The 17,706-nt window shown below is 44.8% G+C and overlaps 1 protein-coding gene across 6 annotated transcripts in view; it reads left to right on the forward strand.

The window, feature by feature from the left end:
- SPECC1 (sperm antigen with calponin homology and coiled-coil domains 1) overlaps nucleotides 1–17,706 on the forward strand; it is a 160,978-nt gene that overhangs the window by 32,983 nt on the left and 110,289 nt on the right. For all 6 annotated transcript variants that reach the window (XM_030537135.1, XM_030537132.1, XM_030537136.1 and 3 more), the window contains exon 3: nucleotides 3,107–3,242. In XM_030537135.1, the coding sequence (XP_030392995.1) occupies nucleotides 3,107–3,242 (136 nt within the window). The remainder of the gene's footprint in view (nucleotides 1–3,106; nucleotides 3,243–17,706) is intronic.

A 17,706-nucleotide genomic window follows, 5' to 3' on the forward strand; every position in this document is an offset into this window, starting at 1 on the left:
TGGAAAGACAGACTGGGCAGTGAGGTGCACCTGGCACTATGAAAAGTGGTGAACTTGGTAGAAGTTTCTGTAGAGAAAATGGATGGAGACTTCTGCAGAGGTCAGAAAGTCAGATTGCCTTGTCTTGCTCTGAAGAATGGACTGGCAAAGGCCCTGCCAAAATGCAAAACTTCAGATGTCTACTTTCCTGCAGTAGATTAACGCTTTGGCTATCAAAGCTCACATGCTCCCAGAGTCTGGGAAACCACAGACGAAGTCAGATGAAAAGATGAAAGAGAGAAGAAAATTGGAGCTTAGAGAGATTTGATCTTGCTTTAAAAAATTACAATTCAGGAACCCACTAACCATGGCATGTGTTTGCAGTATAAACTCCCTTCTCATCTCTTTTCTATCCACTAACATCTCACTCTAGTCTAGAGAGAGATGCTACAGCGCCTTGTCTTTTTAAGATTCTCAAAAGGCTTCTCTCTCTCTTGAAGGTTACTCATTAGTTAATCTGAGCTGTGGAAGTGCACAAAAAGGGAAACTCAACTGGCAAGGGTTCGGAGATGGACTCCTCCTTACGTTGGTCTAGGCTAACATCATTTCAATGTTTTCCTTGTGAAGCATATGTTTTTTGGTCTTTCAGGTTTGCATGAATTTCCTGAATATGCCTCTAGAATGACCTTGGATTACCAGGAAAAAAAAATCAGTCTTGCTTTTTCAGGTGCAGTAAAGTTTACTGAGTAAACTGTGGGTGTTAGCAGCTAGTGTTTGATTTTGGAATATTAACATACATAGTGGTGAGCTGGCTAGTGGAAATTCAACCAATAAAAACTACATTAAAATATATGCTGGAACATCTCTTATATTTCTGTGTCTAGTGCCCTGTAGTAGGTCAGGCTGGCACCTTGCCATGTGGTGGGAGGTCCTGGTTCAAATGTCACACCAGGACTTTGGTTCATCCCCAGTGCTGATACTGCACTGCAGTACTGGAAGAGGAGATGCTGCATTGTTATCATGCCAATCTTTGATTGCTTGACACATTAAAGCACGATCCTTTCTGTCAGTTTTGGGTGGGTTGTCCAATTGGAAGTCCTGTGGACATAAATTTGCTGTCCTGCGTAGCATTTCCTCTCTCAGAAAAAATGTTCAACTATTACTGAACACAATTTGTTTACAGACTCACTATATTAGTAGAGCCTTATTCATAAGTTTGTTTAATACTTTGGGAAACTTAAAGCAGGAAAACTTTATTCTAGTGTTTTGTTTTGGTTTTTTAATGCCTGAGCAAATGTGATGCAGCAGCTCCACATATACCATTAGGTATCAGGCTTGTAACTAGATCACTTGTCCTGAGATCACAAATCCCTCCCACATCCTGCATGCTCCAAGTGCTTTCTTGAATGTCTGGGAGGGGACAAATCTGCAGTCACACTAGACATGTCCCCTGGGGAGCAGCTGTAACTAGTTCAGTTTAGTGGGTCCTGAATTGCCTGAGCATCTTGGGTACCAATTATCTGCATCTTCCTCTAAATAGAAGGTCCCCCTTCATGCTCCCTTAGCTATGCTTTTTACAGGACCACCAAGGCTTCCAGTTCCTGTGTATCAACCACACTTCATTTAAGTACCTGCTTAGAACACACCTTGGGGTAGGCATCTTGTCTTCTTCCAAATTTGTGAACCACATCAGTGGGGCTGTATGGATAATAATCTGGAGGTTTCTGCAGCTTCTTTGTCTAAACCTGAGAGCTGATGCATTTCTGTGCTGAGAATGATTCCCTCTGGCAATCTGAACAGTGAAATGCCCTTTCTTGGATACATTCTTCCATTTTCACACTGATAATCAAATCCTGCATCTTCTAGTAGTGATGCTAGCACCAGCACCTACCAAACTGTTCTGGGTTAGCTTTATTCACTGCTGTTCAATAAATGAAGCCCCTGAAGTGATGCCAGACTTAAGATAAAGGATTTCCCTTTGGTAACTGTGATAGCAGACTCTGTGTTCTCTGCTCTTTCCTTTTAGCCTGCAGTCCTCAGCTAAATGAATTTGGGATCTTGGCTCAGTCCCTAGTGGGCTCGTTGTTCATATCACAAAGCAGAGTTTATGATGCAGCTAAGTTCATCAATTCTTGCTTGGCAGAGAGATGGGAATGAGCAGACAGCCTCTCCATTAGAAATGCCTGGCCCTCCCAGGTCAGGATCTGAGATCAAGGCCCTACTGTGCTCCAGCAGTGTAAAATGGCCTCAGCTGAAACGGAAATAGAAAACAGCAGATTCTTCCAAGGCCTAGTACCTTTTGTGGCATAGGGATGCACTGAGATGCCAGTTATTTTATATTGTTCCTTGCCTGCTTTGTGCCTCAGTTTCCTCAGCTGCTTGTTTTCTTTATGTTCAGAAGCCTAGGTGCTTGAACAAGTGCAAATCCAACCAGGACATGGGGAGAAGTCTCCGGTGCCATGACTGATGACCAGGAGCTTCTGAATGGGACTCTGGGGATTTTTCACCCCATCCCCTCTGTCATTGCTTATTTCGTTCTCCCTCCTTCACCCCCACTATAGCCTGCATCACCAAATCTGCATTGCCTCTTGGTCCACTTCACTGAAAGGCAGGAATTAATACAAAAATGCTTTCCCCCACCGTGGCAGGCTGTTGAATTTGGTACCAATAACCCCACCTAGTAGATAAAATTTCAAGCACATGTATGAATGTGCTGGGCCTGCTGCACCAGGGGATCAGGGAGTAGCCAGTGGTGTCCATTAGGCCTGGTATCTGAGTCAAATTTCATCAGTCTCATTTTTTTCTCAGCCTGTGGGATGTTGTCCTGGGTCTTGGCCCAAAGGAAAAATATGTCCTTGCATTGCAGTGATCTCCTTGGTGCCAAGCTGGGAAAATCCCTCTAATATATGGGAGAAGGATATTCCCCTCTTCTGAATGTTCAGAAATTACTCCGGATTACAGTTCCCAAAGCAATATTTCAGTGGGTTTCCTTTTTCTGAAATACTCCCTTCTCCAAGTGTGTCAGCACTTTTCTTTCAACTTGTATGTCTGTAAAATCATCTAGCTCATGGGCATACCAGATTTCTCATTCTTCTGATTGCTCACGAGATCTCTCTCTTTCTTGCAGCTAAAAAGAGCTAGCAGTGATGACATGTTAACAAAGCCAGGGGTGACAGCAGCCTCTGGTGTCTCCAGGCTGAAGAAGACTATTACAACAGGAGCAATTTCTGAGCTTGCTGAGAATCGACTGAAGTCCAGCACAGGTAAGAGTAAACTGGATGGCAGATCAATTTCTCTCACCAAGTTCTTACCAAGTTACCAACTGAGTCTCTCATATGATCATCCGAGTAGTGCAATGAGCCCTTTCCTGCTATAATGTTAATGTTGAGAATGACACAGGCAGAGAGCTTTCTGTGCCTCATAGACATACCTTTTGAATATAGCCTACACACCTTAAAGTCAGTGTTCCACCACAATGTTGGAGTGGAGCAAAGCTATCAGTTTTCCCAAGTTTGATCCAGACGGAAGTTTTGCCTTTTCTGCCAATGACCATATGTTATCATGGCAAACAATGGTCAATTTTTATTCCTGGAAAAAATAGCAAGTTTTCACACATTTGACACTAAACAAAATTGTTGCCATTTTCACAGGGTCACTAAAAAATCAACCCTTTGCCTTTTGTGGAAAAATGAAGAAAAAAATCTTCTGGGCAAACTGTAAAATTAGCAAAATTGTGATTCTTTTTCCCAGTCCTCATGTGCTTTTACTGCTGGATCAGCTGTACACTGCCTTTGATTTTAATTCAGTACGTTAGCTATTTTATTTATTTAATTTTTCAGTCCATATACTTGTCGTAATTGATAACTTAATAGTGGCATAACAGTTCTTAAAATGCTGGTAAACCTCATTAAATATGTTGCTTGACTGTTTAGCATACACAATATTGTCTTCATGTCCAGATTATTGTATTTAGGATTCATTGTGCCTTGTTTTTTAATATTGATTGCAGTAAATAACAATGCGTTATAACATTCATCTGTATAATTCAAGAGTGAAAGTGTTTTTTGTGAATTAAACAAATCTTCAGAAGCATTGCAGAAATGTTAATTGAATTGTTATGCCCAAACTTGTGCATTTGTCATTCTCAATTCAGATGTAATGGTGCTGAACTGTAAGAGCCTCACATTGGCCAGTTACAAAGAGGAGTCACTAGGTGGCACTAGTAGCTGGTGCTAAGACATGGTGAGAACTTTCTATCATCACTGCTGCCTGAGGGGATGGGGCTGTTCCATGCTGCTGTTGAAACCCAGCAGGGTCCTCCAGAAACAATCGTAGTCGTTGCAAAATGGAAACGTCTCATTGTCCCAGACCAGACATACACAGCATTATAGCCAAGCCCAGTCCAATGCCTAATAATGAATAAACCAGGAGTGCTCAAACTTTTTTTCTGAGTGGATCACATCTTAATAGAGACAGATTGTCTCACAGAGGTCTCCTCTCCCCTTGCAATTATGCAGGCCCACCTCCCCTCACACAGCAGAGGGAGCAAGAGGCTGAGTTAAAAAAAGACTCAAAGCAGGGTGGTGAGGTGGTATGTTGGCCTAGTGGCCTCCTGTGGAGCTTGTCCCCAGTGTCTTTTCCTGGTGAGCTCTGCCCCTCCGCTCCTTCCAATTGCTTTCAGCTCTGCACCAGTTTCCAAAGGCAGCCAGCCACGCCATCTGCATACCAAGTACTCTGTGCAAACACTCGGCTTTCCCTGATGAGCTCAGCTAACATACGCTTTTGTCTTCTCTCTGGTGGCATTTCAGAGAGAATGCAAGACCTTATTAAATTTGGCTGTGACCTCGCTATTTATCATGGCCTCTGCAGGGTTTGCCAGTGTTCAGGCAGTGGGTAGAGCAATGCTGCTAACCAATGAGGGATAAAAACTTTATGGAAATTTGTATTCCTTTCAACTGAGTTGTGCATAATGTAACACTGTAAAGGCATCATAGTAACCCAAACACAGATCCTATTCTTCAGTGAAGCAGGGCCAAGACACTAGAATTTAATGGAGGCTTGTCACTCGCATTTCATGGAGGCATTTGAGTTTCCGCAGCCAACAGAGTCACCCTGGCCAAAGATTCTTCGGAGGGCAGTGAGGAGGAAGAGAACATAGCCAGACACTGCAGCATGAGATCCAGGGATTGCAGCCAGGGCAGCATCACTGTAGGGATCCATATGGAGTACATATGTCAGATATAAAAGCAGAGGCTCTGTATTGGAAAACTCATCCACCATGCCTATAGAACAAGGGGAAGGGAGAATAGGATATATGACTCTTTAAAAAATATAAAATAATATCTTGATTTGGTTCGTAGCAACCAGATTAAATCTGAAAATTGTTCTTCCACCTTAGAACTGGTAGCTGACTGAGCATTCAGCTTTGCTTCAGCACGTCTAATTCTGAAGGAGAACATCTGCATTGAGCAATATCGGCACAAGTTTGAGAATGTGCATCTGTGGCTTTGTAATGCACAAATAATCAGTAATCATTTAAATCTTAAATTCATAAAGTGCCTTTTAATGCTGAGAATAGACCCAGGTGCTTTACATATTGTGTGTGCGTGGACATACCAGATCCTGTAGCCTTTACTCAGGGGAGTAGTTGCATGGTCCCAAAGAACCCTTTGGAGGGCTTTGAGGGTGATCTGGGCTCATTGTTATGGCTTCGTCTTTTTCTGACTACTTTGAGGATGTCTGCTCAGGCTGTGGAAGGCTTTGATGGCAACAGAGTTTTCAGTGGGTGCACTCTCCCACACCCCTATATATAATATAATAAAAGCAGGAAGGAGGATATAAAGCTGAATGCTCTCATTCCATAGGCATGCTAAGGACATATACCGAAGGTGAAATTATAATACTGTATCTCCTCACCTACAGGAAGATTAGGACCAGAAGTGACAGAGGTCAGACTGAGTGTCCCTTGGGAAATCTCTTGTGTTGAGAGAATGAGGCTTTAGAAAAGATTCAACAGAGAGAAGTTAAGCTGCAGCAAGTGCACTTGCTGGGACCCCACTGAAGCAGTAGCTCCAGGATGTCTTTGGCAGTGGACAGGGCAAAGCTGGAATAGTAGCTTGAATGCAGAATCAGGCTAGGTAATCATATTTGCCTGGCTGGGAAACGTAAGACTTCGGTTTTGGGAGATCCAGGTGGCTATTGTGTGGCTGGCTGATAACCTAGAATTCTTTGTGCCTCTCTGTCTGACCCAGAGGCCCCTGGTTTTGACATTCAGCTTTCTCCTCGCTATGCGTTTGCCCGCGTTTTTGATCTGCATGGGATCATGTATTTCTGCTCTTTCCAACAAAGGACCCAAAGGTCTGATGCTTGTGCTTACTTTCTGGATCTTTCTCCTGGGCAGGAATTGTGGTGTTGGCATCCCATGTCTCAAGATTCCAAACTCTGATGTGCTGAACGCAGACCCCTACCATGTCGTACAGACAGTGTGTGACCTCCTTGCCCCCCGCTGCAACAGACTCCCCTGGCTCCTCTTCCTTTCAAGTTCAACTTCAGACTTCCCCTGTCTGGTTTTGAACCTCTCACTAGCCTCACTCCACTCCCCTTCCTACTCCCTCCTGCAAGTCTAGTACTGCTCTCCCCATCCCACCTGCATTAAGCGTTAGCCCGTTCTTGGTGTGAGAGAACCCCAGCTTCTGCCCTCAGGCACAGCCTTTGTATCTCTCTCTGCCTCTTCAGCTCTACACCACCTTCTTCCAGATCTCAACTGAAATCATTACTTACACCTGTTCCTTTCACTCTTCCTTTTCTTCTTTTTTGAGTCAGTGGCTGGGTTAATTCTCTAGAATGCAGTTTTATCTGAAGGACACTATACAAACTCAGATTGTATATTGTGGTGTGTCTGTAACATTATTGCTGTGCTATAACTTAAATGAAACAAAATATTGAAACCAAAAATGCCAAGGTTGCATAGTCCCTTGAGCATAACCCTCCTACATTTGTTTTGGTGACCTTGAGCAATAGTGTGTGTTCCCAGCGTCGCAGATAATGAATAATTGACACCACTTGTGCCTGTCTAAACACAGCTCTTGGTGTGTAGGCTGTCCCTCATGGAGTTTAAGCCATGCACACCATTCTTTTTATGCTGACATAGACTACCCTGTCTACCTCATTAGAAGCTAATGCAGTAAATCAGAGGTAGCTTAAAGGAAGACTGGGCCAACCCCCTCCATCCCCCTGGCAAGTGGAGTCTAAGCAAACGAAACTGGAGACAGATCCCAAGCTAGAATTCCTGCTTTGTGATGTTTGGCTACGTAAACTCCTGGCTGTTTTGAAAATGTATGTAAAATGAAATGACATACAGGGAGAGCTGCCTTGGATGTAGATTCCTGTTCCACTGGGTTATTTCTTGGCGTGGGGAGCCCTGAAGCAGAGAGTTAAAGGCCAGATTTCTAAAGCTCTTACAGCTGTTGCTCAGAATGCTCCTTTGTAGCAAAAGGAGCTGGAGGAACAACAAACCTGGAGGAGAATGGGGGAAGGTCTTTGGAAATGCCTGTGTAATGTTTGCATCTACTAAGCAGTAAATTGGCTGAAAAGGTGTAGCTATACAGGTGTATATCCAAGCTGGTAAATTTTGGAATCCCTCCCATCCTTGGATCTCAGGGTTATGGGAAGGTCAGTGTTTCCCAAACTATGAAATTTTTAGGTTTACAAATGAAGCTAAATAACTGTGACATTATACCCCATATTCTTCATAGAAATAGTTATGATATGAATATGGCATAACTAAGATATACTTTATGCAAGATGGCTTATGTAAGATATCATTGGAACGGTTATGGCTTGCTGAATGTGATTATTCAATTTGTATGCAAGTATCATTTCTGTATCTAAAGTTAGGAATATGGACTATGTAACAATTACAACTGGGTCTGTATATTCGAGAGACACCCACCAGACAACAGGCCATCAGCCTTGATGGGCCGTTACGAAGAAACAAGACTGTGAAGATACTAATCTCTCTCCTTCCTGAGAGTAGTCCTGGGCGGTAGCTGACACACTGCTAGGGGCATGTCTTCACTAGCAATGTTACGTGGCTGTGTAGTCGCGGCACCAGCCCCACCTCCATATATATACCTGCCCCTGGAAATTTCCACTACATGCATCTGACGAAGTGGGTATTCACCCACAAAAGCTCATGCTCCAAAACATCTGTTAGTCTATAAGGTGCCACAGGACTCTTTGCTGCTTCCATGAGGGAAGTAGCTCCCAGTGCTGTAAAGTGGCAGTGTAGACAAGGCCTTAGTCAGGTGCTCCTGTCACCTGGTACTAAGCACTATCTTGGACTTCTAGTAATTTTCCACTAACAGGACAGGGAGGTCAAGTTTGGGAAACAAGATTCCCCCCTTATGTAAATTGTATTTAAGGCTGGGAAGGAAAGCAAACAGGACACTCTTCCATTGCCTACGCAATAAGTAACACTGTTGAAAGTACCTGAAAGGACAAAAGAACTGACCTGAGGGGAAAGGTAGAGGTTAGTCCAGCCTGAGGCAGGGGTCCAGGCTCTAAGAAGAAATAACTGAAACTCTAAGCTACAGAAACTCTGCAGCTTGCCTAAAATAACATTTTGGGTGAGAAATTACTTCTTGAAACTAGTATCTTTAAGATCTTAAACTTAATATGTGTGTGTTATTTTGTTTTATTTGCTCAGTAATCTGCTTTGTTTTGTTTGCTGTTCCGTATTATCACTTTAAATCTGCCTTTTATAGTTAATACATTTGCATAAACTGGGTTTAATAATAAACAAAACAATCTGTGGTGGGGCAAGAAGCTGCGTATATCTCTTTTCACAGTGAGGGAGAGGGTGAACTTTTTTTTATGAGCTTGCGCTGTGAAGATATTTCTATACAGCACAAGACAATATACCTTTTGGATCTGCACCATAGGCACCAACTTCCCCTCTGCCCAGTGGGTGTTTGACCCCCTAGCCCCACCCCAGCCCTGCTCCTGCACCACCCTTGCCCCACCCCATTCCACCTCCTTCCCCAAAGTCCCTGTCCTACCCCCTCTTTTCCCACCCCAGCCCCCTCCCCACCCCCTTTCCCCAAATCTCCACCTCTTCTCCACCTCTTCCCCTGAGCAGGCCGTGTCCCCACTCCTCCTCCTCCCTCTTGGAAAGTCCTAAGTGCCGCCAAATGACTGTTAGGTGGCTGATGCGGGGTGGGGGGTGGAGCACTGGGAGAGTTGGGGAGGGGGAGAAGCAGGGATTCAGAGCTCTTGGAGGAGGAGGCAGGAAAGAGGCAGGGCGGAGCTTGGTTGCCAGTGGGTGCAGAGCACCTGCTAATTTTTCTTGTGGGTACTCCAGTCCCAGAGCACCCATAGAGTCGGTGCCTATGGTCAGCACTCCAAGGGAGGTGGGCACCTACATGCTGGGGCAAGTCTCAAGCTGAGTCTTCTCAGAGCTCATCTCCAAGTCTGTGCCTTTCTGCAGCGGAGTGTGGCCCTGCCTGTGTGTGTGCTAGAGGAGACTTAAGAGCCTGGCTCAGCAAGACAGGGTAAAGGGGGCCTAGCTGGTAGAACAGGCAGGCTCAGTGGTATCCCAATACATCAGGTGGCACCTTAAAGGGGGACAACACGTCACTATAACCTTGTACTCTGTTACCGCCCATCAGAAGATACCAAAGCATGTTACATACTTAGACCACGTCTACGCTTACAGCAGCACAGCTGTACTGATACAACTGGGCTGCTGTAAGAGCGCTTGTGTAGCCATGTTAAGCTGATCAGTGCGAGCTCTCCCGTCAACATAATAAAACGAGCTCAACGAGCAGCGGTAACTGTGTCGGTGGGGGAGTATCTCCCACCAACATAGCACTGTGCACATGATTGCGTATGCTGGCAAAACTTGTCACACCCCTGCATTACAAAAGTTTGGCTAACGTAAGTGCTGGTGTAGACATGGTGTAAGTCATTTACTTACCTTGAAGAAGTGTCACATATTATCCTCACTGTACAAATGGAGAAACTGAGGCACAGAAGATGCTGTGACTTGCCCAGGGTTACAAAGCAAGTCAGTGGAAATCTTGGCTCTCAGTTCCCTGTAGTTTTCTGCAGAATCCCAATTAATAAACTTTCTGGAGTCAACTTTTAAATTCTCGAAAGGACTGTTGAGTTTAATCTCTCTGGCATACTCCCCCTTGCCCCCCATGTTTCCAGCAGCAGCTATTACCTGGCAGGTTCATCAGCTGAAACATTCATCTTTCCAAATGTCATCTTGTGTGCATTTGGTTTTGTGCTGAGTAAGAGAAGCCAGATGAAAATAAGGAGTGTGACTGGGCTGGGTGTGTGCAGAGCTGAGCTGAAAGCTTTGGGCAGGATGGAGAGATCTGTGTGATACTCATTGATATCAAGTTCTGTCAGCTGCAGTACTCAGCATCAACGTAAATTACATTCAAATGTAAATAGCAGGGCAGGTTTGTTTATTTTGCTAGGCTGCTTTGCTGGCTCATTTGTTTGTTCATGGGTGAAGCCTGAACCTATAAAGAGCTATTCACATCACCTGAAAAACCACATCTGATTTTCAGTAAAACGCTTTGCCTCCCAACTAAAGGTCTGGCTGAGTTTGAGATCCTCGGGATGATTATAGCTGTTGCTAGTATCTCGTGTTTTATAGAGATTCTGAGCACTTTACCAATTACAGCAGGGGTATGCAAACTACGACCCATGGGCCACATCTGGCCTGCCAGCTGATTTAATCTGGACCTTGAACTCCCGCTGGGGAGTGGAGTCTGGGGCTTGCCTCGCTCCCCACTCCAGCCAGGGAGCTGTCAGGGACCGCTCCGTGCATGCATGCCACCGTTCCCAGAAGCAGCAGCATGTCCTCTCTCCAGCTCCTATGTGTAGGAGCAGCCAGTGGACTCCACACGCTGCCCCAGCCCCAAGCGCTACCCCTACAGATCCCATTGGCTGGCAACTGTGGCCAATGGGAGCTGCAGCGGTGGCACTTCTGGATGGGGTAGCACACAGACATGGCCACTGCTTCCGGGTGCTGCTTGAGGGAAGCGCTGCCGAGTCTGCTCCCCTGAGTCCCTCCTGTACCCCAACCCCCTGCCCCACTTCTTATCAGCCTCCTGCCCTCCAAACCCCTCGATCCCAGCCCAGAGCACCCTTCTGCACCCCAAACCCCTCAGCCCCACCCCAGAGCCTGCACCCCCAGCCAGAGCCAGCACCTCCCCACCATGCCCCAGCCTGGGGCCCACTCCCACACTCCAAATTGCTCAGTCCCAGCCTGGGGCACCCTCCTACACCTCAAACCCTTCAGACCCACCCCAGAGCCTGCATGTCTAGCTGGAGCCTCATCCCCCCCTCCCATACCCCAACCCCCTGTCCCAGCCCGGAGCCCCCACACCACACACTGAACTCCTCATTTCTGGCCCCACCCCAGAGCCCTCACTCCCTCCTGCACACCAACTCCAGTCTCATGAGCATTCATGGCCTGCGATACAATTTTCATACCCAGCTGTGGCCCTCGGGCCAAAAAGTTTGCCCACTCCTGAACTACAGGCTCAGTTATAGCTCTGGAACTTGAGCGATGCTGTGGGGGAGGAGAAGCAGTGGCAGTAGGAAGGGTGTTGTGCCGGTGAAGGCCAGGGGAAGCCCGGGGGCCACCAGGAACACTGGGGAGTGAGGCTTGCCCTCACCAGTTCAGAACAGGTGAAGCAGCATACACACAGTGCATGGCTCTTCTGAGGTGCTCAATATTGCTGGCAGTGCCATCTGCCCTTCCCCATTTGCCATCAGGGTGTTTAGGCAGCAGCAACATTATGACTCCCACATGCAGGGGAGTGTTTGGGGAGTCCCCTCTTCTCTCCTCCACCACCGCTAATGCCTCTGCATAGTGGCAGCCATATTGTTACCCTGCAATAAATAGATAGGAGTGTCTTCTGCTAGGACAAATTTCAAGTGAGCATAGATGGCCCTCAGTAAGGGAAATAGGAAATCCCAAAGACTTCTCTCTCCTTTCTACCTCGCCCCCAGAGACTAAAATATACCTGCATGGAGACAAACCCATCCGGCTTATCTTTACCCTACAGACTTCAGAATGTCTTTCTGAATAAGCCCTTTCATCTCCAATGAGAGATTACCCCAGGAGCTTGCTGGAATCTATGCTCCCTTTGATCAGAAACCTTCTGGCTATTTGTTTTTATTCCTTAAACCAAAGAAGCAATAAGAAGCACACTTTCTCAGTGGAGGCAACAGAACAAGTGCATTGCTGTCTGTGCCTGCCTGCTGAGCTGATTAACTGTCATGGTCACAAGCACAGAAATAGATTTAAGGCAAGCCCTAAGGAAATTAGGAGTTTAAATTATCCTCCATATGTCCGGCATCCCACTAAAATGAAAACAACCCACAGGTCACTTGGGCAGAAGTATCAATGTCAGGATGCTACATTGTTAGCACAGTAAATAAGCTGCATAATAAATTATGTTTAAATGAGCTTACTCTATGACGAGGTAATTGATACAGGTATATACCAGACAGGGGTGTTTGGAATCTGAAGCCTTTATGCTTCCATCTCACACCACTGTCAAGTTTTTTTCTTTTTCTTTAGACACCCTTTATTGTGTATACAAGAAGTTAGTGTAGCCAGTGATGGCCAAAGTAGGGCCCAGGGGCAAAAAGCAACCCATAGAGTTCTACAGCATGGCCTGCAGCCACTCTTCTAGTCAATGTGTTGACTGACTCCCAGCATGCAGCTGTCCATTTTGGCCTGAGCAGGCACTATTGATTATGAGAGACTGCAATTTGATCCTTTTCATGCAAATTTAGCGTACCGCTCAGATTCCTGCCAAGTTCCTAGAGTTGCCTTCCAGTTGAGTAAATATTTGGTGCCCACCACAGTTCCATTGACCCTATTTTGGAAGGATAATCTTTTTTTTTTAACCAAACATTTATCATTACTCCAGGAGTCCCTCCCACGGGCTCTCTGAGTTCCCTAGTTTCCACTGACATTAAAACATGTCCCCCAATATTCTAGGTGTTGTAATGTGCCCACTCTATAATGTGGTAATACCCTGGTAAATAGAAAGATATGATACTATATTTGTGTATCATGTCTCTTGAAACAAAAGAGAACTATTGTAGTGATTGTTTGGGTTTTGATGTTTACATGGCCGGGATTTATAAACTTGTTAAAATTTGCTAAATAAATAACTAGGACACACCTTTTTTTTTTTTAACTGCTTTTCTTCCCAGATGTCACTGCTTAATGCTTTTCTGTGTTAGTAGTGCTGGTCTCTAGAAGTGCAGCCTGGCTCCATGAGGGTGACATAGGTCTCTTCCCTCACTTTCCCTAGTGCTGTGAGAAAGGATATTAGGTTTGACATGCGCTATCCCCTGGGAAACCCAGACCAGAAGGGCTCACTGAGGATTAGCATTAGAGAGGAATCACACTCCATTGGCTGATGCTTTGTCACATTTCCTGTTAATCCACTGAGGCATCTCTTTCCTTTCAGAAACACGAGTACTCAAGACTTGAGGTTCCCAGAGGTCTATGCCTGCGTAACCCAGTGCGTTGTTTCATGATATAGAGTGACTGTGTGCTAATGTGAAGCTGGGCTGGACTAGAACCCTTCTTTCAATGGTCAGATGCTTCAAAACGTGTCTTCAATAAACGGCTTTAAAAACTCCTCGACAAATCTAACTGGCAATTAAATTTTTCAGAAAATGCTAATGGGCCCCAATTAGAGCTGAAAAAGGAAAGTGATTCTGTTTGAAGGGCAGTTCTCGGATGAGCTTAGGGTCCTTTTACCCACCATGCATCAAGTTTTGACAGTGTCTGTTTCTTGTGATCTGTCACATCAAAGGCTGCTCTGGGTCTGCAGCAGGGTTGATGTACCTTGAATTCAGTAAAATTACCATCTTTTTTCCTCTAAAAAATACAGACTGGGGCATGTGTGAGAAACTAATGACATTGGTATGTGCTGTTATATGACAAGACCTCACTAGAAACCAAATGACTGATGCCATTTGGGATTTCCCTGGGACAATAAGTATGCTGGAAAGTTTCATCTGGAAATGTAGCTGGATTCTGCTATCTGCCACAGATGCAATCAGTGGCTCCGATACCATTGCAGTCTTTCCTGAAGCAAAAGAGGCTCTAGCTCTGGAAACAGAATTCCAAGGGCAAAAGCAAAAATCCCTTTGGAGCTTTCAAGGTAGAAAATCCCTAAATAATTTGAACATGTACATGCATCCATCGGTCCACTCCCTGACACGTGGGCATATGCTAATATGTAGGCACATATTCATACATATACCTCTGCATGCTCATATTGACACACACTGATGAAGACAAAGTATTATTATAAGGCTCAGATTTATGCTTTCACCTCCGATTTTCTAGAAATAATTTAATCTAATTGCCAAGGCCAAATATTTCAAAAAGTGGGGGCCCAGATATTTAGGTGCCCAACTTTAAGCATCCTTTTTTATGCCCTGACCCTTAAAATGCGAAGTGACAGTCATTGTTTTAGTTCACACTTTTATATGTTTCATCTGCAAAAGGGAGATAAAAAGGAGTTAAAGCTCATGGAAATCACCATATAATTTTACAGATGTAGAAAACTTTCAGCCTTGAACATTGACTGCGCAGACATTGGATGAAAAGTGGCGTGTCCCTTTGAGTCCCTGTCCCCCCCACCCCCCGCCACCATCCCTTTGTCTTGAGCCTTAATCTTAGCCAAAATATTTGGATTTGTATGTTCAGCTCTAGTGTAAATACAGAGACAAGTTAATACATGAAGTTATTTGCATCCATTCCCATAAAGTTAAATTTTGAATTTCCAGGTACTTTTCTTTCTTGGCCTTTCTTTCCCCTCCCTCTTGAAGTGGGTTGCTTGATAGGTACTTTGAGCTACCTGAGTAAGGAATTAATTCTGCTGCTAGTGGGGACCCCTCTTTTCTTAATGCATAAATGACAACAACCCTGATATCATGAAACCAAATTCTCTAGATAACATTTTAGGACCTAGGTCTCATTCCCTGTTTTCCTTAGGCCAAAAGGGTCTACTGCTAAACCCCCTTTGGAGGTGGCATGCAATACTGGTGTGGCATTATGCCCCATATTCTTCATAGTAATAATATTGACATGATGTATTTTGTGCAAGATTGGTCATGCAAGGTATCATTGGAAAGGTTATGATTCACTGAATATAATTATCCTATTTGTATGCATGTATCATTTTGGTACCTGAAGTTAGGAATATTGTCTATGCATCTATTACAAATGTGTTTACACCTGGGGAACGCCCACTAAGCAGAATGCAAGCAGTCTAGATGACTGGCTGGATAGGGCCATTAAGGAGAACAATAGGTCATAGAAGATGCTAATCACCCACTCAAGAGCCTTCGTAAGGATGCTGCAAACAGCCAGTGTCCCTACAGGGGCATGTGACCATGTCACCTGGTACTGGACTCCATCTTGGAATACCTGTGTTTTTTCACAGACCAGGCATGGGAACCAAGAGGGGAGACAAAGAGTTCCTGCCATATGCAAAAGTTATTTAAGGTAGAGGAATGACATCATCGCGGTCCTTCACTGACTCCCTGCCCAGAGAGATGCCTGAAAACACCTGAGGAACAAGAACTGGACTAGGGGAGAAGGGCTGAACCTAGGCTAGAGGGATTTCTAGCCTGAGACAGGAATACCTGGTGATTTTAAGCTGCAAGCAAGTGCAGCTTGCCCTCAAGAATCTCTGCAAACAGTCTAAATCAACAATTAGGGTGAGAATCTGCTACTCATATCCAGTCTCTTTAGTATATTAAACTTAGCTTGTGTTTTTGTTTATTTGCTAGGTAATCTGCTTTGGTCTGTTTGCTATCCCTTATGCGCACCTAAAATCTATCTTTTGTAGTTAATAAACTTGATTTGTCTAAAACCAATGTGTGGAAATCATAACTTGGGGCAGGAAGCTGTGTATATTTCTCTCTACATTGATGGGGGGTGCAAATTTCATGATCTTACACTGTACAGTTTTCTATGCAGCACAAGCAGGGACGACTTCAGGCACCAGTGGAGGAAGCATGTGCCTGGAGTGGCATATGCTAAGGGATGGCATTCTGTCCATCCTTGGGGCAGCACAGTCCAGGAGGCTTTTTTTTTTCTTTGGCAGTCTGAGCAGCTTTTAGATTTTTTTTGCTTCCGCAGTTTTTGCTTGGGGCAGCAAAAATGGTAGAGCTGGCCCTGAGCGCAAGATGATGTAACTCCAAAGGGGGTGCGTGCCTTATGAACTGGGAGGTGCCTTAGCTGAGCCTTCCCATGCAGCTGTGTGTTGCTGCAGCTGGGTATGCCCCTACCTGTATGTGTGTTGGAGGGGGCTTAAGGGCCTGTCACAGTAGTACAGTGTAAAAGGAGCTCAGGCTGGTGGGTCAGGCAGGCTCAATGGTACCCCAGTTCCAGGTGGTACCCTGGAGGGAATCCATCACAACTAGTACTTCTTTTGTGGCCCTAGTCTAGGATCCATTTAATTACCCTAATAACTAGCATTCTTGCCTAATTGGAATGCACAGGGAGCAGAATTAGTGCAGTGCATTTTAGTGACTTTGTGACAAGGCCTCTGCTAACTGACTCTGTTGTGGATAAACGGCACACCCGTTTATAAGGCACATTGGTGGCTGTCTCTCGTCAACCCATAGCAGTTAACATGAAGGAACTGGCATTTGCTGACCTATGTTTCTGGTTGTGTCCTCCTTTGTTCACTTTGTTGCTGCCCTGCTCTAGTGCGGCAGCTAAACAATTCAGATTTGCTTTAATATATTTATATTAATGTTTTCATGCTTTGCCCATGACTTATTTTTAAAACAGCTCCTGAAATGAAAGAGAGCTTCTCCATCTGCTGTGTATTCCCATGGGAATCATTTTGTTGGCACGTCTGCCCACTGGGCTCTGAGCCAGTTAAAAGGATTCAAGTGTGTGGAGGGGATGCTGAAATGCTAAACCTTAAGGACCTTAATGACTTGACTCACTAAATATGTTGACAGTTAATTGGCTCAAACTAACACAAATAGGGAAGATCCATTACAGCTGTAAACATGCCAGCAAAGGTCATAGCAGCCCAGCTAGGAACACCATCTAAACAGAAGGGAAAGGTGCTAGATTCTCCCTAGAATACCACACATGCCTTGGGTTTTTGTTGTTTCTTTTCCAGTTACCTTCAGGAAAGTTATAGAGCAGGGTCAATGTGACCCCATGATTACCTGCATTAGGTTAATTATCAGCTTTTCTCCAGCTAATTTAAAGAGAAATTATCCTGAAGACTAATTCTCCAGGCCTAGATGTATCACAGCCAACATGGCTTGTCATGGTGCCAGTGTGTTTGCACTCAGAGAATGGGGTAGAAAAAAATTAAAGGGAGTCAAAGCTAGCCTAGCCTGCCAAGTATGCATTATCAGGTATGCATACTGTACAGATGAATTCTTGGAAAGCTGCAGTTTGGTCCCACAAATTTGGTCATAACCTCAAAGGGTCCTAGTCCCAAAGATGTATTTTGTAACTTAACGGAAAATATCAGATTTGCTCTTTCTTCTGAGTTTCAGTGTGGACTGTATGGCCCGTTTTGTTGTTTGCTGCTTTGAGTCCCTGCTTCTTTGGCACCTGACATTGTGCATGACACAGATATGCCCTTTTGGAGAATATTCTGCCTTCATATGGATATATCCAGTGCTGGTGAC

This window comes from Gopherus evgoodei, chromosome 17, assembly GCF_007399415.2.
Source record: "Gopherus evgoodei ecotype Sinaloan lineage chromosome 17, rGopEvg1_v1.p, whole genome shotgun sequence".
In the NCBI taxonomy this organism is placed as follows: Eukaryota; Metazoa; Chordata; order Testudines; family Testudinidae; genus Gopherus; species Gopherus evgoodei.